The following is a 24,411-nucleotide window of genomic DNA, read 5'->3' as shown; positions in this document are numbered from 1 at the left end:
CGTTTTTCTTCATGTTTTGCACACATTAAAATAAAGCACATTTTAGACTTGAAGATTACTTAAAACCCCCAACTAAATAAATACCAAATATGTCAGTGGACCAAACATTTGTCTATAGACAACACATTAACACCCTTTACAGGGCTTTACAGGGCTTAAGTTTAGACTTAAAGAAGAACTCCAGGAATATGAAAAGTTAACCCTTATAGTGGGGCTAACACTGCACTGTAAGGGTTAAGAGCTCGTTTTTGTCAAAGGTCTAAAATAAGGCGGATATACTCGCCTGACTGTTGGTCCCTGCAACCTCTTCTCCCCCGGGCTCTGAGCGGTCTTTTGATTTTCTCTCTAGTCTAGGCGCTGGAAAAGTATCCTGTACTTGTGCCAAGTACGGTACCTTCCCTAGACCAAGACAAGCACTTAACCCTTGCAGTGCGGGGGTAGCCCCACTGCAAGGGTTAATTTTGTACATTCCTTGTGTTTGTCTTTAATAGCGAATGATGGCCCTAGAATTATTGCTCTCACTCCAGTGTATGTAGAATTAACGTTTGATGCAATCCTTGTTTTTTTGTATGTAGGTTCACCCAATGTGTGTATTTGCGCGGGAGTGGAACATTTTAAAAAATATTTAGTTTTTTGTATGCTATTGCTGTCACATGGGGGGGATAACAAAACCCCTAATGATAGCCCAATGGAAATAAACGGTTGTCCTTAAGGAGACATGAGTAGACTCCTGATGTCACCTCTGAACTGAGTTGAAGCTAATGCAGCACAGGTGGAGCTTGATTCATTTCTTCTCCGGACACAGCAGTCGGGAAATAACACCACTGAAAAACCAAAAGTGACCAAGTTTTCTGCTTCCAGTGGCAGTGAACGGAATAAACAATGCATTTATTGTGATATTCCAGAAGATGGAGAGAGGTTCACTCTGAATCATGGCGAGTTCTCAACTATTTTGACTGAAGTGGAGGGTTTTCTCATCATCCTTGTGGAATATGCCTCTGTACATTTATCCAGCACTATGGACACTACCTTATCAAGCGCTGTTGCTGTGATGTTCAATCCACACGGCCATTCATTCATTCCAGCAAGCCTTTCCAGAAGTGTTTCTTCATATCCAAACAGGTACACTAGTATAGGGCTGCAACAACTAATCGACATAATCGATTATAATCGATGATTGAAAAAGTTGTCAACTTTTTCAATCATCGATTAATCGGCCTCTGATTAGTTGTCCCTGTTCACGGCTCCACACAAGCTGCATGTCCTCTATAGCCGGTGCCATTCTGCATTCATTGCTGTATAATTTTACACTTTTCATTTCACTATATTGCACACCACACTTTTTTTTCTTTTTTACTTCCACCGCTCCAAGCTTGCTCCTGTGATGGACTACAATCTCAATACAAACTAGTAGTTCCATCACTGGAGCCATTTTTTAAAATGTATTTTTTTTTAAATCCAATTAATCGAACGTAATAATCGGCTAACTAATCGATTTTAAAAATAATCGTTAGCAGCAGCTCTACACTAGAAGCTATTCTATCCCATTCAGCAGCACTGTTGTCCGCAGACTATGTTCTGTTAACAGTTTGCATGCAAAGTGGTAGACTTGCCATTACCCTCCAGCTTTGGAAAAATTGTTCCTGTAAGCCTGGCTGCTGTGATTGTACTTGTGTGTTCCCTTGGCTGTTTGATAAGTGAGCACTATTCATCCTGGATGCTTTAATACCTGTTATTAGGGATGCAGAGTATTTGGGCGAGTACTTGTACTCGCCCAAATGCTCCACTGCCTGGCCCGATACTTCAGCTTCCGGTATCAGGAAGCCGGGCAGCGAGTCATTACATGCTGCCCGGCTTCCTGATTCGCCAGCTCTATGAATGGAGATGGCTTCCTGGCCAATTAGGAAGCCGGGCAGCGTGTAATGACTCGCTGCCCGGCTTCCTGATTGGTTGGGAAGCTGGGCGCTGTGTAATGACGTGGCCCCTGGCTTTCTGATTGGCTAGAAAGCCGGCTCCATGCTACCTCGTCACCTAGTGGAGACGGCTTCACTTCTAATCGGGAAGCTGGGTGGCGAGTCAGTACACACCGCCTGGCTTCCTTAATGGGACTTCTGGTATCTGTATTCGGTATTGGCGAGTACCCAAAACAAAGCGGTACTCGATACCGAAAAACCGATATCGGTGCATCCTTTCCTGTTATATTGGTATGCTTAAAGGAACAGGAGTTTTAACCCTTTCCTACTGTATCGAAAACTGGAAAAATGCTTTATTGGCTATGTATATGCTTTAGGCTGATGAGGAACTAAAAGTCCTGTCCTGACTTGTCTGTATACTAGCTATATGTTTAAAAATCGGTGGAAGTTTTTCCCATTTGGCTTAGATTTTAGGTTTGCCCCCAACAGATCTATTTCCATACTTGTTTTTCCTCTGACTTGCTATTTGCTGGCATTTTGCTAGTTCTGCTAAGTAGTAAAGCTAATGGCCTCACTATCGCTTCATAGTCTCCTCTTTATCTCCCGCTTGCGCGTGTGAGCTAATATTACAGAGCTGAGAGGGCAAACGCTAGGCTTTCAGATGGCGCCCTGTTGGAGACATCAGTTCAGATCATTTCTATAGGTCTGGCCTCACTGGGAGGAAACTCATGAAGATGGTTTAAATGCTAAGGAGAACGGGTGCTCGCATAGGAAATCATTCTTCTTGATTGATCAAACCTTTAGAAAATCCCATCCTTGCCTCACATATAGATTTAGTATTTGTCAGCCTGGTCCCTATTACATTTGACCGACAGCACCATCCTTTTTCCTGCTTAAAGTAACATTAAACTCAGGAGTTATATCTTCAAAATGCATTCAAGTACTTTAACTATTAACTGAAATTTATCCTTTTTGTGTATCACTCGGCTGTAGATCCTCAAATTGTATTTATTTATTCCAGACATTTATTTAGTGCCGACAATTTACACAGTGCTTTTACATGGTGCATAATCAGTCCGTGCCCTCAAGGAGCTTACGATCTAAAGACCCTATCTCTCATTCATACATATGAGAGCCAATTTAGACCAGAGCCAATTAATCTTCCAGCATGTCTTTGGAGTGTGGGAGGAAACCAGAGTACCCGGAGGAACCCCACACAAGCATGGGGAGAACATGGAAACTCCTTGCAGACAAGTGTCCTGTTCAGGGTTGGAGCCAGAGACCCCTTAGGTCCTATAAAAGCTATGACTTCAGACTGGAAAATAATTTTTAATTCGTCATGAGGTAACTAAAAGTGTGCATGCAAGCTCTGATTCATCTCATCAGCAGTTTGGAGTCAAAGACTGTTTTGTTTTCATTCTCTATTTCATAATCGGGGAAGCTCTTCTCACGCCTTTCTTGCAACTTTTGACACAGCGAGTACGTGTCTCCCTACAGCTTGTTGGGTGTGACTTATGGCTGAGCTTTTCCCTCTTTTGGTGTGCCTATTTCTTATATATGGAAAGCTAGGGGTGACACAGTATGCAAGGGAGGCAGATAGTTTGAAGCTGTGCAGAATGTTGAAAGAGGCACCAGAACACATCTAGAAGCAGATAAGAGTGTGCTCTCAAAGCTCAGAAATAACAGACATTTATCTGGCTTCCTTCCTGTCATTTCAGAGATTGAGACTCTGCACTTATCTGCAGCTTGATGCGTCTCTCTCCTGCAGAGCTCCAAGCTGTCTGCTCACAGACGTGGTACACACACCTTTTCTGAGCTCAACTGCCACATGGAATATATTGAGGATTCCTGACACATAATTTATGAAGATAACAAAACCTTTTTTATGACCTAATGAATGGGAAATTCCTGTCCTTAGAACATTTTGCAGAGATGGCAAATACAAAGTGATCTCTCCAGTGAGTTGTCCTTTGGCATGATAACTCCAGGGCTAGTCACCAATATTGCTGTTGGCTCCTGACAGCTGTTTTTTTCCACCACATTGACACCATGCCTTTTTTTACTCCTGGGGTTTTCATGGAGGTGGCCATCTTGGAAGTGGCAGGGCTTCGCTTCCTCATATCAAAGCTGCCCCCCATTTAGTTTGGTTTTAAGTCGCAGGAAGTACACTGTTTTTTTGCCAAAGGTAAGAGACATTTGTCAGGGCTGGTGTACACCTAGGCGACACCGCACTGCGTGGCGATCGTGCACGATATCCGCACGGTCAGAAGACTCCTAGGTATACACCGATCGCGCTGTGGGTGCCATTATTTTCTAATGGCACCCCAGTTGCGCTGGGCGGATCGTGCGATTTGCTGCCACGATTCCGCCCATGCCTCGTATCACCAAAAAGGTATATGTACCTTTTTCTGCAATTGCAGCGCGCATGTCACCCCATTGAAATCAATGCTCTGCAATCGCGGCCTGCAATTCATAGATGTTCCCTATGACGTAGGAAAATCCTTTGTGTTTAGGTACACTTTTAAAAAGGAATTCAGAGTTTTGCACAAGTCCAATGGTAGCCAGCTATTTCTAATTGTATACTATACGCACAGTCAAAGCTTCCATTTTTACAAGAAGTTACCCTGCATTTCACTAGCATCCTAAACACTGAATAAAACATCTGCCTTTAAAAGTTTTTCATTTTAGCTTCCTATCGTGTCACACGGATTAGCTTGTAATCCACAGATAGCTGTGAGGGTCACATGGATTCCTATGTGAATAGTGTTTGGATCTTATAGTTTGAGGGATAATGCCATACTATTAATAGGATAGGCATACAAGTAATGGAAAAAGAGAATGCAGATGGCATGACTGACAGATGGAGATTAGAGGGGAACCGTCACTGTTAAAATATCTTAATCATCAATCCGTTTATTGCAGTCAGTGAAATTTTCCATTATACTTTCTCCCCAAAATGGCCATTTTCAGAGCAACTTTCTTTAGGCGGGAAGCCCAGTCACGGGTCCTATGAGGACACTCTTTCAGTTATGGAGATCCTTCTCCATTGTTAAGCTGACAGAATTCTGTGACACAACGCAGGCTTCACACCACAGCCTACATTATATGAGTGGGCTGTAAAATGCAGGCCACAGTGTGAGGTCACTTTGCAAAGAGGAGCCAATACCGCTATAAATACGCTCCTATGTATATTTGCTTATTACATATGCAGGCTTTGCTTGCTACTCACTAGGGCTGCATGATGACCTTTTCACTGTTCTACTCTTGTAGTAAGTCAGCTCTAAACTTTTCCAAACCATTGACTCTTTATAAAGCTAATACGCTCTCTCAACAGGATAATATAGCTTACAGCTATCATTGTAAAGCAGACTCCGTATGGACCCACACCATACCTCTATTGTGACTCCCTAGTACTGCTGTGTGGGGGATAGCACATCTATTCTTTGTATATCTGAAAGTTATGCTACATCATACATACATGTACATCGTCACATCTGCTCTGCAATGCTGTTGGGTTGTTTTGGCTTCTGTACGCATTTGCTTAAAGCAAGGATGCTAATCACATTCCCATAAGGCCCCTAGAGGATGCATTTGCAAATCTGTGTATGAGATACTGTAATAAATTGAAGGACAAAATACCATCAACCTGCATATTGAATTGCTCCCGTAGAATTTGGGTGATCAGAGGACTGCAAAGTCTTGCAATTTTTGGACATTTTGGCCTGGATTATATTTAGTATTATCCAGTAATAATTTTATTAGGTATGCACTGATACTAAGTACCGTACTCGGTACCAGTACAGATACTTTTCGAGCTCCAAGACTAGACTAGAGAAAAACTCAAAAGTTAGGAGGCGGCTGTCATTTGTAAGAAGCATGCTGAGCTCCTGGGATTTGTACATCTCTGTTTTATTGTATGATTTTGTTTTTATAAACATGTATAAAGGGATGCACCGATACCATTTTTGCAAGTACTGATACTTGTCCAAGTACTCATAGATACAAGTACTGACACGTTTTTGTTTATTGTCATGTGACAGTTTTACTAAAACCATAATGATTTCAGGACAGTGGGGGAGCACCAGAGCCCCGTCCCAGCTGCAACCGCTGCAACCGCTGCAACCCTCATGAAAATGCTAAGTATCAGCACTGGTATCTGAACATCCCTAGTTTCTAGTACTGAGGTTCTTATATTATGGCCAGGTTTGCAAAAGGCCTTTTATCTTCAGTTTTGTAATGCTCAGTTTGCTTTGCCTTATTGCATTTACTGATCTCTTTCTCTCTGATCTTTTTGCAGGGACGCCATGCAGTTGAATGTTATAGCAACACAGCAGCTGTTACACCTAGCACAAAGGATGAAGAAACTGGAAGTTTTTATTCACGTTTCCACTGCATATGCCAACTGTAATCGGAAGCATATCGAAGAAATGGTGTACCCACCACCGGTGGACCCAAAGAAACTAATTGAATCTTTAGAGTACGTTTTCACTGCTATGCCAATTCGTTTGAGTGGTTTGTAAAGTGATCTTATCATATATTTAGCTCTTAAACCTTTAAGCCACGTTCGCACAGGCATTTGGCTAGTAAATCATTGTCTAAAAAGCTGCTGTGCAAACTGGTTTGTGCGTGCTCCAAAAACAAGAAGGATGATATAGGAGAGTCAGTATTGTAATATTTTTCAGTAGAACAGAATAAGATGTAAGGAATGAAGTTCACTTTTACCTACATCTTGTGATGGAGGTAATCAAAACTGAAATGACTAGACGCCGCATCAGTCTATGGGGAATTGGATTTAAACGGATATATGTCAGTTTACATCAGATTACCCCTGATTCGGCACGATCAGGTCCTTTGAAACAGAACTCTGTTCCATTTGTTTCTCTGGACTTGGCTGGAGTTGGGGGTAACCAGGTGCAAACACACCGGTCCAGTTACACACGGCTGCCCATAGACTAGCATTGGGCATCAGATGGTGTCCACCTGAAAAACTGACAAGCAGACCCAATTGGAGCACCCATGTGAAAGGGGCCTCAGGGTTTACATCTACTTTAATAAATATATATGATGCATGTTTTACACTAGGATGGGCTTGCTTTGAGTGGTATGACCACTTGATGGGAGCCATCTGTTTGTCAAGACTTCTGAGATCATTGCCATTTGACAGTCTGTAGCGGCTGCTCTCCTGAGGAAACTATACAGGATTTTCTGACCTTCTTTTCATCAAGTGGTCTGTTTTTCTGGTTCATTGTTAGCGGCGGCTGTCGCAAATGAATCCCTTGAGGAAAGTTGTGAGTTGAGTTGTGATTTTATCTTGTACACAAGTGATGCATTAATTTTATCACAGAGCTGTTTTCATTTTATTTATTTCCGTGTTGCATACAGTGAGGGGAATTTATCAAAACTGGGGCAGACAAAACCTGGAGCAGTTACTCATGGCAACCAATCAGCATCTCTCTTCAGTTTTTCATTTTCAAATCTTAACTGAACAGAGAGCAGCTGATTGGTTACCATGCACAGATGCTCCAGATTTTGTTTGCTCCAGTTTTGATAAATTCCCCGGAGTATCTTTCTTAAACTTTGGGCTATTGACATTTTCATTTATTTGGTGGTTCATTCTAGAACTGGGTCAGTGAATTACATGGTAAATGGGTTAGGCAGTGTTTGCAGTATCAGTCTTTCTTATCAGCTTTGTCTTCATTACTTTTTTTTTTTTTCAATTTTGCTATTCTTGTGTCAATGGCAACGTGATACAGTGCAGCTTGGTCTCAGCAATACATTAGTCGTATGTTGAGCCCTAATTTAAATCTTGCATAAATGATTTAGCATTGTGCCAACCCTCTCTGGCACAGCGGTACATATCCAGGTGAAAGCTAGTGTATTTTCTTTTCTTTCTTTCCCAATATCATTTTCATACAGGCTTTTTTACGAGTGCCTGAGCCTTAGAACAAAGGTGACTTAGCAAGGTAATTGCACGCTATGCCTTTCTTGGCTTCTTTTCATGATGCCAGAGGGAATTAATACACGGACTGTTGACGGGAGGGATCACATAGCAAGGCCAAGGCTTCTATAATTACTCATCCGTTCATACTCTGCAGCAGCGGGTGTAAAAATAAGCTGCTGAAACTGGGCAGAGGGGTTAGTTCAATAGATCACCCACAGTTGTCTGATATCTGTAGTCAGTCATCAAATGCAGCTCTTGTCAGTGTCTACATCAGAGGAATGACAAGCTGGGGCCGCTTCATAGTTTATAATGGAGCTCCACTTTCAAACAAAGATTAAATAACCTTTTAAATTACGATAAAAGCTTGTTATTAATTTATTTAAAAGTGCCTTTCCTTTTTAAGCCTTCAACTACTATGATTTCTAAAAATGTCAAATCAAGCAGTGACAACCTTCTTGTATAGGCTCAAAAGAACACCAAAGAGGTCTAATTTGCTGCTCGTGTGACTGGCAATGCCGCCTTTCCCAGCAATCCGCACCAAACTGAAGTTTATTTCAGGCATCCCCAGCACTGTTCTTTTCTGCAGATGCATGCAGGATATGCAAAGTCTCTTCTGCTTTTTTTTTGTACGTGGTCCGGCACATGTGCAGCAGTCCTATTTGGTTTGTGACAATCTAGGACCAGCCAGCCTGGACTTTTTGCTAGGTTAAGGAATCTAAAACCTTGCTTGGGTACATGGGCAGCAGGTTGTTGGAAGGCCAGTGTAGTAAGCAGAGGGTAGATTTGATACCTTCTTTTGCTCTTTTAGATTGTAAGCCCCCAGGGGCAGGGCCCTCCTTACCATCTTGTCTTGAATTGTATTGTCTTCCTTATATTGTAAAGCGCTGCGCAAATGGTTGACGCTATATAAATCCTGTATAATAATATGGGAAATATATACACACACTTCATCAGTTTGGTATCTTATAAATCACTTTGAGTAAATGTAAGCAGGTTCAGGTGGGTAGGTAATGTCTTCTGACTGGGTAAAGACATGACCATGCCAGGAAACGTCTGAAACTGGAGGAAAATGTCCCAAAGGAAGATCTAAACTGCAGTGGGAATAAATGATGCAAGGTGGTAAGGGTAGGGTTATCTTAGATGGTAGGAAAGCCTCACTCTCAATATGTGCATTGTATAATATTTATTTATACATGTTATCTTTAGTACTGCGACAGTCAGGAAGTCTCATCGCTGACATCCAGTTTTCAATGCAGTCTGTCCCTAAATAAGCACATTGCAAAATTTGCTAAACAATACAAGCTGCCTCAACTCTTGCATGTAAACTTGCTTCAAATAAACAAGTAGAAAGGTAAGAAGTATTTTAAAGCTAGACTCCAGAAAAAAAAATAATGATTTGCACACCACACTGGGTGTATAAATTATCACTAAAATGCTGTGTGGAGGGCCGCTGCAAAGTATAGAAGGAAAAAAACTTCCCTTGCAGCATGCCCTCTACTACACATAATGTGGGGCTTCCAGTCACTGAGGGGAGAGAGGGATGTAAACCGAGCGGTGAACTGCCACCTAGTCACCTAGCATGTTCCCGCCTCACATATTGCCCATTCACAAAATGCCTTGTATGTTTCTCAAAATTCTATGATTGGAGGAGGATACGATAGATGATCTCGCATCCCTGTCCCTCATGCTTCAATTTTAGAACACCTTGTATTCTTTGACAAAAATGCAAGGTATTTTATGAATGGGCAATTAAAGAGGAGCAGATGATGTGACCGGAGCACTTTACTGCTCGAGTCCCATCTCTCAAGACTGTGACACACTGCACACGGAGCGGTGGACCTTCGCGTGGAGTGTCATGTTATTTTCACTCCGGCACGTCAGCGTGCGAAAGCTCGCATAGCTGATCGTGGCGAGATGAAAAATGTAATCTTCAGCCAATCTGCTTGCGCGTTTAAACCCACGTGGCACAATGCGAAGTCCATTCGGTTGTTAGGCGCGAGCACTTCACATGCAGTGCATCACGGGCTTTACTCTCCAGGCACCAAGGAGAGTAACGCCCGTGATGCACTGCATGTGAAGCAAAGCTGTCAGGCACGGAGTTCACATGTGAGCTGAGCCTGGCCAGATGAAAGACTGCACCTTCAGCCAATCGGCTCGATGTTCTGTGCAGAAGATGGCGTGCTGCAAAATTCATTTTTACAATTTTTTTGTAATACTTTGCAGGGGCCCTCCACACATAATACTCCGCTTGATGACCATTTATTCCCCCTTTGCGGTGTGTAAATTATAATTTTTTCCCCCCTGAAGTTGGCCTTTAAGGCATACTGTGTAAATGGGATCACATAACAAACCTAGTGGTGGTTTCTCATTTGGTTGCAATGGTGGAAATGCAGTAATGAACAAAAACCTTAGAGTTTGTCTTTGTCTACAGGTTGTAATCCTCTTCCAGACCACATTTACTGAACTATAATTGTATAACGTGCAGCTTCTGTAGGATGTGCATATTTTTTAAGAGGTGTTGAGATATTTAGTTCTGTTGTAGTCACTATGACATGCACAACCCTTCATGCTTTGGTTAGAATTTCAGAGCTTCAAGACACATTTTAAAACTTGTAATGCAACATTTTTGGGCCCTAGGCTTTGGAATGCCTCTCATTCCCTCCTTTTCAATCCAGCCCTCCTTTTACCTATTACTTGACCTTTTATACGCTACCTGCAAAGCAAATACTGCGTATGTCAGATAAGTGCAAGTAAATGGGTGTGTGAAGGCTGGGTGGTGGTGTTCTGCTTTCTCGTAATTGGCTGATTGGCTGTGTTTTGCTTGTTTCCATAGATATGTAATACAAAGGCTGAGTTGTTACATTGACCTTGTAATGTATGAGAAGATACAATACTGTGCTCTAATTTTACAGATATTCGGTTTTATACTGCAAAACAGTATTTGAACCCTTTGAAAAGCCCAATAAAAATGGATTGCTAATATATTGAAAATCTACTATCATAAGAATTTTCAGCCATAAACCTCCCATTATTGCTTGTGTGTAAAATGGCATTAGCTAGGTCACCGAGCTGCACGTTGCAATATGGAGCCAATTGAAAACACTGTGATACATATTCAGGATTGTATCCACCCCCTATCATTTTTTTTTTTGCAACACAACGAGCATGCTGCATGCCAGTAAATAACACAACCCCCCCCCCTTTATGATTTAGACTTAAATGTTTATATTTAGTTAGATGGTGGCAGCATTTTTAGATACATTAAAGGAGAAGGATTGGGAGAGCAAAATGTATTCTTCCCAATACTTAGAGCTCGCGCGGGGCACTTCAGCTGTCACACTCTGGCTCTATAGATCAAGAGTTGTGCTATCGTGTGACTGCTGATCGATCATCTCACCGGTTCTGTTGCTGTCAGTCATTGCTTCCCCCCCCCCCCCCAGGGATTCCCCTCTCTCTTTTCCACCAGCGCTCATTGGAGGGACAGACAGGAGGGGGCGGGCACAGCTGGCTCTAGGGAGGCAGAGCCAGCTGTCAATTAGGCAGCGGGGTGGATCTCTACAATAGTGTCAGGATTCTTCATGGCTGTAGCGTGGCTCTGCACTGTTAGCATAAAGCAGGCAGTAGCCCACTATATGCTGACTTTGGGTCACAGGAGTACATTAGTGAATGTATCCCAGTGACCAAAAAAAAAAAGTAAAGACAAAAAATCAGTAATTATTTGGTTGTAGTATATGTATGTAGGTGCACCTTTTATATGTTTCGGCTTGGGTGCAGGTGTTTTGACGAGTGATGTGTAGACTAATGGCCTATATAATGTGTGTGACATTTTGCGTCAATAAATGAGCACAAGGATTTAACGATGCTACTCGAGCGCTGGTGATCTTCACTTTCTGCAAACCTGACATGCACGGCGCCATTAATGACTATCACTACGAGCACCACCATGGTCATATGGGTCCGAACGCTGGTAGGAGTACCGGGCTCACATCCGAATACTACATGGTGTGTAGACTATTTTTAGTTTTAAAGGAAAGCTCAAGGTCAGGTTACCAAGAAAAAAAAAACCCCATTAGTCCAAAACCGAATCTACTAATGTAATGACTTGTGATGATGGGGGTGCCATTGATTAATAGAATTGTATTCAAAAGGTGTAGGCTCAGGGGCTGTCTTCCTATTCTTTCTTCACTGACCTATAGCTATTATGCAGCCAGTGAAGATTGCAAAGTGTAAACTCCCCATTCTGTGTTTTATTCTTGGGGTCAGAACGCTTCAAAAAAAAAGAGTTTACAATCTCTTGTTATACTTGCATGTCTTGTGGGCAGCCGGTAAGGGCTGAGATTCACCATGTGCTGTGAGAAGCTTTTCAGTGCTGATCATTTGGATGGAAGCTCTGATGTATACACTTAGCAGTCACAAGACACATGGCAGAATCCCCAGCAGGAAGTTTCAGTCTCTTTTTGATCTAATAGGATAGGAACGCTGAGAATACAGCAGGATCACCGAGACCTCATGGCAATGGAAAGAGAGCTGACCTCTACTATGTGGAGGGTATTCTGCTGAAGACTCCATGCGATACAAGGACATAGTGAAATATTGTTTGATGTAGACACAACAGTTGTTCAGATGATTATATTGATTAATTCTCATCAGTACACGCAATGATTTGGTGTTGTGTTGTGAAAACATTTAGTTCTGTAACAAAGCTAAAGCCACATTTGCTTCTGTTTTTATAGATGGATGGAGGACAGCCTGGTGAACGACATAACCCCGAAACTCATAGGGGACAGGCCGAACACGTACACATACACAAAAGCCTTGGCAGAGTATATCGTTCAGCAGGAGGGACGTAAACTGAATATAGCCATCGTCAGACCATCCATTGTTGGAGCCAGCTGGAAAGAACCATTCCCTGTAAGAAATTGTATTCTTGTCTGTCCTGTTTTTCTACAGTTCACTATTCGTGTGTTTTGTAAATAATTGACGTGAAGTTTTGCTTCATAAGTGACGTTGCGACATCTATATTTATGTTAAGTCTCAATTGAGTCCAGGAAGGTAAAGTACACTGGGAGATGTTTCTGTGTGAGGTTTATGGTGCATTATTAAAGGAAATATAAACTGTTTTTGGAAGCTAAAGGTGTGTTAATGATAAATCTTGCACTTTTGCCTTTTTGTTTTTCAATATTTTCTTAAAGTGGAAGTAAAGTATAAACAAAACAAGATAAACCTTCCCTGCAAACTTCTCTTCAGTTTTTCCAGTTAAGATTTCAAACTTAAAGAGAAGGTGATTGGTTGCCATGCACAGCTGCTCCAGATTTTCTCTGCTCCCGTTTTGATAAATCCCCCTCAATGTGGTTGCATGCACAGCCCATTAGGACATTATGGCATACCTACCTGCCAAAACGGTGGGTTGCTCCTCCGCTGGCACTTCCATCTTCATCCCATTCGACTTCCGAGTCTTCGGATGCTTGATTGGCTGGGGCCTGATGTAACTCCCGCACATGTGCGCGGAATTTGCTTAGTCTCGGCAACCCTTGGGCAGGCAGGGAAAAATGCAAGCGGAGAGACGTTCTGAGAACAGGTAGGTCGGTTTACAGAGGTGTCGAGCGTACACACAGCAAGTACCGCAATCTCTGGAGGCGTCATTATTTGGACTTCAGCGCCTCCAGAGATTGCGGTACTTGCTGTGTGTACGCTCAGGAACACCCTGCTAACCTTTTCAAATTTAGATATATTACCAGAGCCAAACAGTAAGGGCCCCTGTGGCCTGGTACACTATTACAGTGCCTTACAGTACAGTGTTTATAAAAAAAGAAAACCTAAACCCAGGGCAGGCAGATGGTGTTCTCTAAATGCATATCATTAATTGTATGCTTGACTGGACTGTAGTAACTCACTACTAATACTGTTTTCTATGCAGCCACATACAGTACTTCCCTAGTACCTTCTCCTCGTGATTGTTTGTTTCTGATGATCAAATAGAGGTCCTGGTATACAACACATAAGAACTGTAATTCTAAGGCCAACGGCAACCTTTTTATCATTTCAAACCAGGCATGATTGTCATTGTTTTAATGAAATGTACGATTAAGATACTTTGCATTTAAAGAAAAGCTTCAGGAAATATCTGAAAATGTCAGCGGGAGGGAAGTGTAATGTGTTAATTACATTTACCTCCACGCTGTCCTTTCCAAGATCCTAAAGCTGTGCCTGGAGCTTAGCAGTACCGTTAGCTCAATGCTTCCAGTGTCTGCAATTTTTTTTCTAAATAAAATTAGTCACGGCAGTAGAAATCTATGTGGCTGCAATTGGCAGAGACTAATTCTATACAGAAAATACCCGGGAAAGAAAACGGAGAACCCAAGGACCAGAAGCATTGCTCTAGCGGTACAGATGTGCTGCAGTTTTAGGAATGTTTTGTGTTGGAAAGGACAGCAAGGAGGTAAGTTGTAATTAATGTATAGCGTCCGGTAGGCCTTTCCACGGATCTTTCCTGGAGCTGCCTGTAACAGATTTCTCTGCTAATCAATTTGGAAAACTCCAAATGTGTCTTGTTCAGCAGCAACACCGCTTGTTTGAGCAAGTATATTTAAAAAAAAAAAAACCTTTGCCAGTAATATTTTTTTCTGGTGTCAGACTAAAATACCCAAAAGGAATGTTTCAGATTAGATTTTAATTTGGCATACAATCCTTGCATGTTGTGGAGGAAGGCAAATAGCACTTCTGCCTGAAGCACCTAGGCAAGTGTCACCTGCGCTCTTCTAATCTTCAAGATGGCAAAAAAATCCAATATGGTAACAACTACACTTTTCTTTGCTCAAGGTTTTATAAATTAGCGTGCGTTATATTTGACCCACGGTTTTGACCGTAGTGTTGGCGGGTTACAGTATCCCATTCTCTCATGGAGACGTTTGTGTTAGTTGAAGGTAATGTTTATTCCTTTCTTCTCCACAGGGCTGGATTGATAATTTTAATGGTCCAAGTGGTCTGTTCATTGCGGTAAGTAGATTCATTTGAGATCTCTGCATTTTAAAGATTTTTGCAATAATGAACTAGCTTTTGTTACCCTTTCCCTGCCAAGGACGTACGGAGGAACAAAAGTGTTCCCGGTTGGCCAGGTCCGTATGCCGTACGGACCTGGCATTTACAGTTCTGCTATAAGCTCATGGTCGCTTCAGCGACTATGAGCTTATACTAGAACTGTTCCCTGGACTGTCCCCTTCAAATGAATAGCTGTCATCAGCGGCTCAAAAGCCGCTGAGGACTGCTATTAGCAAAAATACCGGGCGCCCCCCCCACCGGCACCCCTGCTGCCGGCATCTGTAGTCTCTCATCCCTCCCTGGAGCCACTCCAGGGAGGGATGAGAGACTCCATGGATCCCTATAAAAAAATAAATTAATATTGTAAAAAAAAAAATGTTAGAACGCATTGCAGTGTGTAAAAAAAACATTAATGTAACTATGGCAGCGCATGGCAAAGCTTTGTGACGCATTGCCATGCGTTGTGATACTTTGTGTTGCAATTAAATATATACGCCTGTATAATTTTATCACAACACCAACACAGCGTAAAAACTATTTTTAACATAAGTCGCTTATTTACAGTTTTGCGTACCTTCATATTTTTACCCTTTTGCAAAAATTTCAAATTTGCAAATATTTGTTATTAATTAACTCAATACAGTTTTATCTTTTAGATTTAGTCGGAATTTTTTTTTGTTTGTGCAGGGATACTGATTTTAGTGTGTTTTATTAATCGAATTGTGTATTTTTATCGGTTTAATATTAATTTGAGAAACATTTGCGCAATTATCGCAGGGCATACACATTTAGTATCCCCATCTTTTTATTCTACCGGGCCTGCGCTTTCAGAAAATATATGGTTTGGGGGTCTTTTACAAACGCTAGCATCGCAGCAGTTGAAAATCCAAGTCAATGGGAAAAATGGCGTGCCCAGCTGAATTAAAAAATGTTTCGGAGGGCTCAGCAGCGAAAGGGTTAAACCTGAACTCCAACCAAATATAAAAAGCATTAATACAGTTATACATTCATTAGAATATTATTACATGTATTTTTAAAGTCATTAAAGAGTAAGTTTCACTTTCTCACAAAATGTGAGAAGATGAATTTACTGACGCCCCCCTGGCACCTCTCCCAGCCCCTGCTGAACATACCTGTGTGATGTGAACCATACGTTTCCACGCTATGGAGAACTAAGCTCGGGTATAAATAGGAAGCTGCTCAACTCAAAGTGCAATCACTTGTAAATATAGAAAAAAAACGTACACAGCGCTACCGATACAGGAAAGCTATTCATATACAAATGTCACTCCTTCTTAAAGTGCATTATAAATAAATAATCCTTTTCTTTAAATTGCAAAATCGATGAATAATCAAATTCATAAATTCCTACTAAAATACATCGGTATGGTAAAATATTCTACAATAAAACAAATAAACCGTTATTCCTACAAAGTGTATAGCTCAAATCCCAAAGAATTGTTTATAGAAAAATATATATCTTGTGAAAATAGTACTAATCCAAATGTCTAATATTAATAGTAATAGAAGTGTTCAAATAATAATCCATATAAGCGACCAAAGGGTCCAAACAGTGTTGATCTAGTCACAAGCCTGAATCCCAAGTGTTTCACAATACTGCGCTTCTACGTTTCCAGATATTAAGTGTCACTCTCCCCTGCACTGACTTGGCAGCTATGTTGCTATGTGTTGGAGTTCTGTTTTGTTACCCATGGACATCTGTTTATCTGTGGGTTCCAACAGGTGCCCTAGACCATTATTCATCGTAATGGCTGATCTGACACACTTGGATTGGGTGCCTGCAAATGTTTTCACACAACATGAAGCATGCATGCTATACCAATCGTGCCATACATATTTATGCACGGACTGTTTCTTCAAAGGTTGTTGGGTCATGCCCCACATCAGCTCCTCCTTTTAACGTACATAGAAACCATACAGTGAGCCAGACTTGATGGAAAATAAGAAATCAACATCCTTTGCACTAAGTGTCCCTTTTTTTTCTAGCACATACCTGCAGTTGTTGCAAAATAATAATTATTATACAGGTTTTGTATAGCGCCAACAGTTTGTGCAGCGCTTTACAATATAGGGAAGACATTACAATACAATTCAAGACAAGGAGGGCCCTGCCCATGAGGGCTTACAATCTAAGAGTGGGGGGCCAGTGATACATGAAGAGGTAGCTGTGTGGGGATGAGTTGTTTGAGAATGTGACAAAATCTTGTGTTCCTGTTGGAGCTCTGGAAATATGACATTTCCATCTTTCATGAGGTGTTCGGCTTGTACTCTGGCCCCCCCTCCCCCCAGCATGTCCACCAAACAATGGAGGCTTTTCTGTGGCCAATAAAGAGACCTGTCGGGTCTCCAAACTCTGAACTGTCAATGGGAGCTCTAGCATGCCACCCTGTCCCACTTAACTGCAACTGGGATGCTTCAGCGGCCAATAGCGATGGACATACAATGCATTACAGGATGCTAGGAAGGGATTTAAACTACGTTATTCTTGACTTAAGCCCCACCTTGGCAGAGTGCCAGATATGTTTGATAAATGGCAGAACAGTAAGACATTTTGAAACGCTAACATTTAAAAACCTATTCATTCCTGTGGGGCCTGTTCACGCAATTGCGTGTTTAAATAAGAGCGTTTTCCTATAGACTTCAATGGTGCTGATCAGCACGTTTGGGTGTTTTTGAATCGCGCTTCAGTGAAACGAGCAAAAACGCCCTTCCAAAGATCGCACGGAAAATGCGCTGAAACGCTGTCGCCCTGGTGTGAATTGGGCGTTAGAGTTCAGCAGCTTGGAGGTTGTGTTCTTAAGGGTTAAGAAAGTTGAAATCTCTTGCTGCTGTGACATTTATGACACAATCATATTAGCAGCACATTGATATTAGTTTTCTGAAAATGACTGCCAACAAGTGTTTAAATCTTTCAGCAGCAAAAAATAAGAATAGTTAGTATAGTCCTAACTTTAGAGATATGGGTGTTGTCCTTGCTGGCTCTCTGAGAATGCTAGTTACCTGCTGACCCAATGGCTTCAATCATTTCCAAGTGTGCAGGTCAGGGAAGATGGAGAAAAGTCAAACTTATTTTTATAATGATACTTGTTCTAGGTCATTGAATGGAAGTAAGGAAGCAAGAAGCTCATCATTGACAGCCAGGCAGTGAGCAATTTCATAAGAATGGGTCAACAGTGACAACCTCTGGGTTTTTTTTCATGTTAGGTTTCCTTTAAACACATCCTTTTCATAACTAACATAAGTCAACTTTCATGTTTTAATTTATTTGTGAGCAATAGAAGTGGAAGTGACGTTTAATTTTAACACAGCGTTCTGTATTCCATATGATTTACAGGCTGGAAAGGGAATCCTTCGCACTATGAGAGCTTCCAACAATGCTGTGGCCGATCTGATCCCAGTTGATGTAGTTGTGAATACGACAGTAGCGGCTGCTTGGTATTCCGGAGTTAATAGGTACAGAATGTGAGAAGGATTCATCGCTGGCTACTGTCTCAAAACCACCTTGTATAGCTTCTCTCTGCTGCCCATTGTAATCTCTCCGTCTTTCTTTGTTTTAGGCCTAAAAATATTATCGTGTACAATTGTACGACCGGAGGCACAAATCCTTTCCACTGGGGAGAAGTTGGTATGACCTCTTCATTTTGTCTTGAATCTATATGCTTTTAAATCTTTAACGTTAATTGAAGGCTAGTTTCCTGAGGCAGATTTGCTGCTGGTTTTATAGATCTTATTTTGCAGAACCTTTGCAGCCCTCCGTTATGGAATGCACTGCTGAATGTGCTAGTATTTTATTTCCACATTTCATTTTTTAAGCTTGCTTTAGTTTAGCATGTTTTTTTTCTCTTCTCTTTAGTTAACGCACAGGAATGACATTTAAATAAATGTTATTGAGCTATAAGAAGAATAGATCTTTTACTTGTGCATAGTTAAGTCTTCAGCCCCTTGCAAAGTGACCACAGTCTAAGGGCGATGTCAGATATGCTTTCTTGTGTAGGATAAAAACAAAAAGAAAATGACTGCTGAAAAGTTTTCAGAGAGGGCTGGTTCCCACCAGCTCCGGTGCGTTCCAGCACAATTCGCTGCTAGAACGCTTTTGAGTGCATCTGGGCTGCTTCCGGCGGGAGGCGGCGTGGCGGTGCATTGAAATCAATGGCACCGAAGCCACGCCCCCCCCGCCCCACCTGCAGTGCGATTGCCCACACCAGAACGTGTGGCACATTAGTGCCTGCGTTCCGGTCCAGTGCGATCTGAAAAAATGCTGCAAGCACTATTTTTTCAGATTACACTGGACCGGAACGCAGGCATTGTTTTGCTACAAGTTCTGGTGCGGGCAATCGCACTGGGGGCGGGGTTGTGTGGCTGTGGTGCCATTGACTTCAGTGCACTGCCACGCCCCTGAACTCAGGAAGCCAGCCGGGATGCAATACAGTTCGTTCCAGCAGCTTCTTGCTGTGGAGCGCACTGTTTATGGTGTGCACAAGCCCTAAAGATTGACCTTGGTTACTCCATGGCCCTGTCAGGTCCTGCTCTGTAAGCCCAAGTTGCCATGTGTCAGTTCTCCATACAGTTATGTAGTCCTGGTGAGCACCACTCGTCTTTCTCAAGCAGTTTATCTTGGGTGAGGTTTATAACTATCTTACTAACATTGATGCTGGGGTGGGAACTGCTAAAGAGGCGAGTTAAAGGGGAACTGTAATGGGTTTAGTTCCATTTTATTCAATTTTTAATTTACACTTTCATATAAACTGTTAATACTTGACAAATCCCAGAGCATTATCTGTTATCCTGAGACAGCACTGTATTAGCTGCCTGTCTGTCTGCTTTGCTTGTGTTTCACTGAAACCTTCTGATAAGGGATGAGTCACATCTAACAGACATAAAAAGGAACATTTTGGCTTTTAAGTCCTGATCATAATAAAGAAAATATATACCAAACCACTATTGTGTATGTTCCCAGTTGTAGTGGTAGGTAAACAATATACTTTAGATGATCGAAAAGGTAGTCACTCATTTTAGGTTTTTAAGGGCTATTGAAGGATAACGTTAAACCCGCCCCCTTTACTGATAAAGCTGCATTCACCTATACCAGCAAATGTCGCCCCTACATTTTTGCATATAGCTCATATGAGAAAGTTGGGCTGTGAATGATACAAAAGCTCTACATATACTTTATGACAGGACCAGTGAGTTTAGCATTAACTTGTATAGTAATATATTTCTGGCAATAAGGGGGATTTGTACCTAGATTTTGCAGTGTCCTTTTCAGTCCATTTATACTGCTAAACTGAAGAATAAAAAAAAGCACAGAACAGAAGAAAGCACCCCCCTGACTTTGCTCTAAATCCTTCTACTGATACGGTTACTTTAACAAAGCCATGTAATTTTATAAAATAACCAATGGGCCTCATGCATGTTGTGATGTCTTGGCCTATCTATGCACAATAAAAGATTTATTTGACTCAAACAAGAATCTTAACATGGTATGGGGTTAATTTTTGCTTGGGGCGCAAATGTATCGCATCTTCATTTTAAAATTAATTTTCTCACTTGGCACAAGCGAATAAGATCGTTTAAATTGGGTTACATTATATCGGGGTCACCAGAATAAAGTTTAATTTGGTATTGGTTTAATTACCGGAAACCCCTTTGGAGATTAAGTAACCATTGCTGGTGGTGATTTAGCGAAGAACATAATGATCTGGAAAGAAGATAAGAGGAACAGAAAAAGCGAAGCTACAGATAGGGTCAAAGGGAAAGTCAGACGCACAACAAGCAGAGCCGTCCGCCCCTAGAGTTGGGTATGTAGACATGACCATTGCAGGCTGTTGCCTCGTGTAGCCCCCTTCTTTCTAGTCGGTAGGCCTGAAATGCTCCAGATTTAGCTATGATGTTTTATGGTGTTGTGGTTAGAAAATCTGTGCACTTTTTCTTGCCGTTCATTACATGGTTAAGCCATTGAACTTTTCTTTCTTAGAATACCATGTAATTTCTACTTTCAAGAGGAATCCTCTCGAACAGGCCTTCAGACGGCCCAATGTAAATCTAACCTCCAATCACCTATTATATCACTATTGGATTGCTGTAAGCCACAAGGCCCCAGCATTCCTGTATGATATCTACCTCAGGATTACTGGAAGAAGCCCAAGGTAATGGTGACTAGCTCCTGTAATTTTTCTGTTCCTCTTACATGTCAAAACAGCCTATGTCTGCAATCGGTGATGGGTCATCCGCTGTTGTCCTTAAGCATGTGTCCGCCTAACCCATTACTAACCACTACTCAGTAGGCCTGCAGGTTGAGTCCTTTGTTTACTGCACCAACATAAAATGTACATGCTGATGTAAGTTTTTTTATTTTTGTGAAAAGGACAAAAACTGAGAACTCTGGTTTAAACAAAACTGGTACGAAAGGATTCCTGGAGAAATAATTGGAGAGAGGATCAAATATGTATTTCAGTGGTATGTTTATCGGTTCGCCTGGTTTCACTCGAGTCATCTCATTGCCAGATGCAGTTTGAAACCATTACTGCAGCTGCATTTCTGCTTAACTGTGCAGTTTAAAAAAAAAAAGTGCCTTCTTTGAGCTGCCAATGGTGGGGTGCATGACTGCCTGGGGTGGGGTGCAGTGTAGGTGGGTGCAGCACTGACTGTCAGTGTCTTCCCAGGTCTAACTACTATAACATTGAGTTGACTCCATCATATGCTGGGTCCTTTACATAGTCTTAGTTTCCAGCTGTAATGACCATGTTGGAAGAGGGCAAAGCTTATTTAGCATGGCCCTGCACTTCTCTACAGCAACAGAACACTGCAGTGGGGATGCATTTCCTGCTGAGAACGGTGAGCGGTAGCCATTATAAGTGACCTGTTGCTGCAGAGGTTTCCATCTGACCCAATATTGCACACCATGATGTAAAATGTGTAATAATAATAATGCGATGCAAAAAGCATCGTTATACCTATTCCTGTCTGCTGAAGCTTGACTCATTGTCAGCTTAGTACAACAGCAGATTTATTTATTTTTTTATTCATGTGCACATCGCAAAAAATAGTTGCTAAAAAAGAAACCTTTCAAAACCTTCATGGAAAATAGAGGTCTGATATGTTGGGTCAGTTCTGCGTTTTTGCAGTTTATCCTATCTCCTACATCTAAAAGAATTGTTAAGGAGTTAAAAAAATAAGTGCACCTTCCTTTTTTTTCCCTCCCCTTCTCTGACATAAACTACCCCAACCTCCTCAGATGTATATGTACCTCGATCGGATGGCCGCGGCATGTACGATTGCATCACTGTAAGCCTTAAGGCCCCCAGCATTCCTGTATGATATCTACCTCAGGATTACTGTTATGATAGACTGCAAATAGGCAAAACTGACCTCCCTCCGAAATCTAAAAGAAATGATAAGGAGTTTAAAGATTAGATGCACCTTAAAACATTCAATTTTGCTCCCGTTTCCTGACTTAAACAACCCCACCCTCCTCAGATGCATATGTACCTCAATGTGATGGTCGCGGCCTGCAGGGTTCACATTCTGTGTTGAAAGTCTTCTGTACGCTACCATTAAAGTCTTGGGGCATACTGACGTATAGTAACCTGTGGGGAGCTACTGCTAAGGCAACATACTCAGCAGCACAGGATGTAAACACACTGGAGGCTGCAAAGGTCTGATTGAGGTAAGTAGGCATCTGGGGAGGTAGTTTAGATTAGGGAAGGGGTTAAAATGATGCACGTTGTTATAAAATGCATTGATCTTTTAAGGTTCAGCTAACCAGGGAGCAGAGACTGCATTTGTAATATACTACAACATTAATACACATTGATAAGTTTATTTATGTTACCATGACCATATTCTTCTATATTAAATTGTTAAAATGTGCTTCCATACCTACACGCCCTCTCTGCCTTTTATTTATCCTCGAATCCTTCAAACCAGTTCCAGCTGTGGATACTCAGTTTATTAGCATTTTCTTTAACCATTATTATTCCATTTTGGGAAGGCATTAATATCCAGGGATTTTTTTATGTTGGTCCAGTTAAAGTTTTCTCAGTCTGTGGACAGTTTGTCAGTTAAAGGGAATGTATCATCAGATTGCAAACTGGAAATCAACTTTAATTCCGGTCCATTGAATGCTAATCATGTTATCATTGGAAAGATTTTTTTGAATGATTTTCCTCTTGGGGGAATCAATCGCCTATGTTACGGTGTGCTGGCAGTTATAACATTAAAATTCACTTTTCGCGTGTATTAAAAAGACAAATGTGAAGATTACCAATGTACCAATTACCAAGTACTTTTTGTTGCCGTCCGTCCGTTTTTTTACTACGGGCGGACGGCAAGAGGTTAATAATAAAAAAAATGCTTCCTCTAAGCTTGTTCAAATTGGAGCATATGTTTTGTAACAGGAGGGTCATGGATGGTCTCATCATAAGAGACTGGAGATAGTCCTTTTTATTTTTAGTTAAACGTACATTCGTTTCAGTTCACGAAGATTGATTTATTATTATTAGACATGCACTGATACCGAGTATTTGGGCAAGTGCTCGTACTCGCCCAAATGCTCCGATGCCTAGCCCAATACCCAAGCTTCCGATATCCCTTGTCACTTGTGACGAGCACGGAGCCGGCTTCCCAGCCTATCAGGAAGCCTGGCAGCGTGAAATGACTTGCTGCCCTGCTACCTGATTGGCCAGCTTCCCGACCAATCAGGAAGCCATGCACTGTGTAATGATGCAACGCCCGGCTCTCTGATTGGCTGGGCAGCTGGCTTCATGCTCCCACACCTTGTTACGAGGGAGCATGGAGCCGGCTTCCCAAGTCGGCTCCATGCTTTCGCTTCATGTAGTGACGAGAAGCATTATCGGGAAGCCAGGTGGCGAGTAATTACATGCTGCCTGGCTTCCTTAATGGGGCTTCCGGTATCCGTATTCAGTATCGGCGAGTACGGAAAAAAAAATATCGGTACTCAATACAGAAAAAACGTTATCGGTGGATCCCTAATTATTATTATTATTATTATTTACATGTGCTGGCAATCTTACCAATAGCATCCAAGAGATCTTTAAAACAGCCAGATAGTTTAACTCTCCAGCATCTACTATATGAGTCTGTAATAGGTTTTTTGGTGAGCTGACCCTGTGTTTCAATGTTTCGAGATACGTTCTGTGTAAAAAATCCATTTCGTATGACTTTTAGCATGAACATCCTCAGAAATTTGCATCTTTGCTTTTTTTTTTAGCCGTTCAATGGATCAGGATAAAATTAGATAAATCTATAGAGAATAGTGAAAAGCCTTTAAACAATACTGCCAGTAAGCCGGCTTATTTGAGCGATCAAAATTATCCATGAAACACTTTTCCCAGGAAGCACTAACATTTCAAATGAGGCTTTTTCAGAAATGAGCTGGAATTGAATGAGATTTCCATTGTTAACGAGGTCATTCTCTTTACTGAAGTCTTTTTTTTTTTTTTTTTTTTTTTTAAATCCCTTTTTTTTTTTTGTTTTTTT

At 41.6% G+C, this 24,411-nt stretch overlaps 1 protein-coding gene across 1 annotated transcript in view; it reads left to right on the top strand.

Annotated features, from left to right (window-relative positions):
* FAR1 (fatty acyl-CoA reductase 1) overlaps positions 1 to 24,411 on the top strand; it is a 98,662-nt gene that overhangs the window by 62,215 nt on the left and 12,036 nt on the right. Inside the window, exons 6-11 of the mRNA XM_018559746.1 lie at positions 6,211 to 6,390; positions 12,588 to 12,765; positions 14,806 to 14,850; positions 18,248 to 18,366; positions 18,471 to 18,538; positions 20,888 to 21,059. Of these exons, the coding sequence (XP_018415248.1) occupies positions 6,211 to 6,390; positions 12,588 to 12,765; positions 14,806 to 14,850; positions 18,248 to 18,366; positions 18,471 to 18,538; positions 20,888 to 21,059 (762 nt within the window). The remainder of the gene's footprint in view (positions 1 to 6,210; positions 6,391 to 12,587; positions 12,766 to 14,805; positions 14,851 to 18,247; positions 18,367 to 18,470; positions 18,539 to 20,887; positions 21,060 to 24,411) is intronic.

The sequence above is a fragment of the Nanorana parkeri genome, unplaced genomic scaffold (assembly GCF_000935625.1).
Source record: "Nanorana parkeri isolate BGI_ZX_2015 unplaced genomic scaffold, ASM93562v1 scaffold414, whole genome shotgun sequence".
In the NCBI taxonomy this organism is placed as follows: domain Eukaryota; kingdom Metazoa; phylum Chordata; class Amphibia; order Anura; family Dicroglossidae; genus Nanorana; species Nanorana parkeri.
This window is presented reverse-complemented; position numbering and strand designations above follow the sequence as displayed.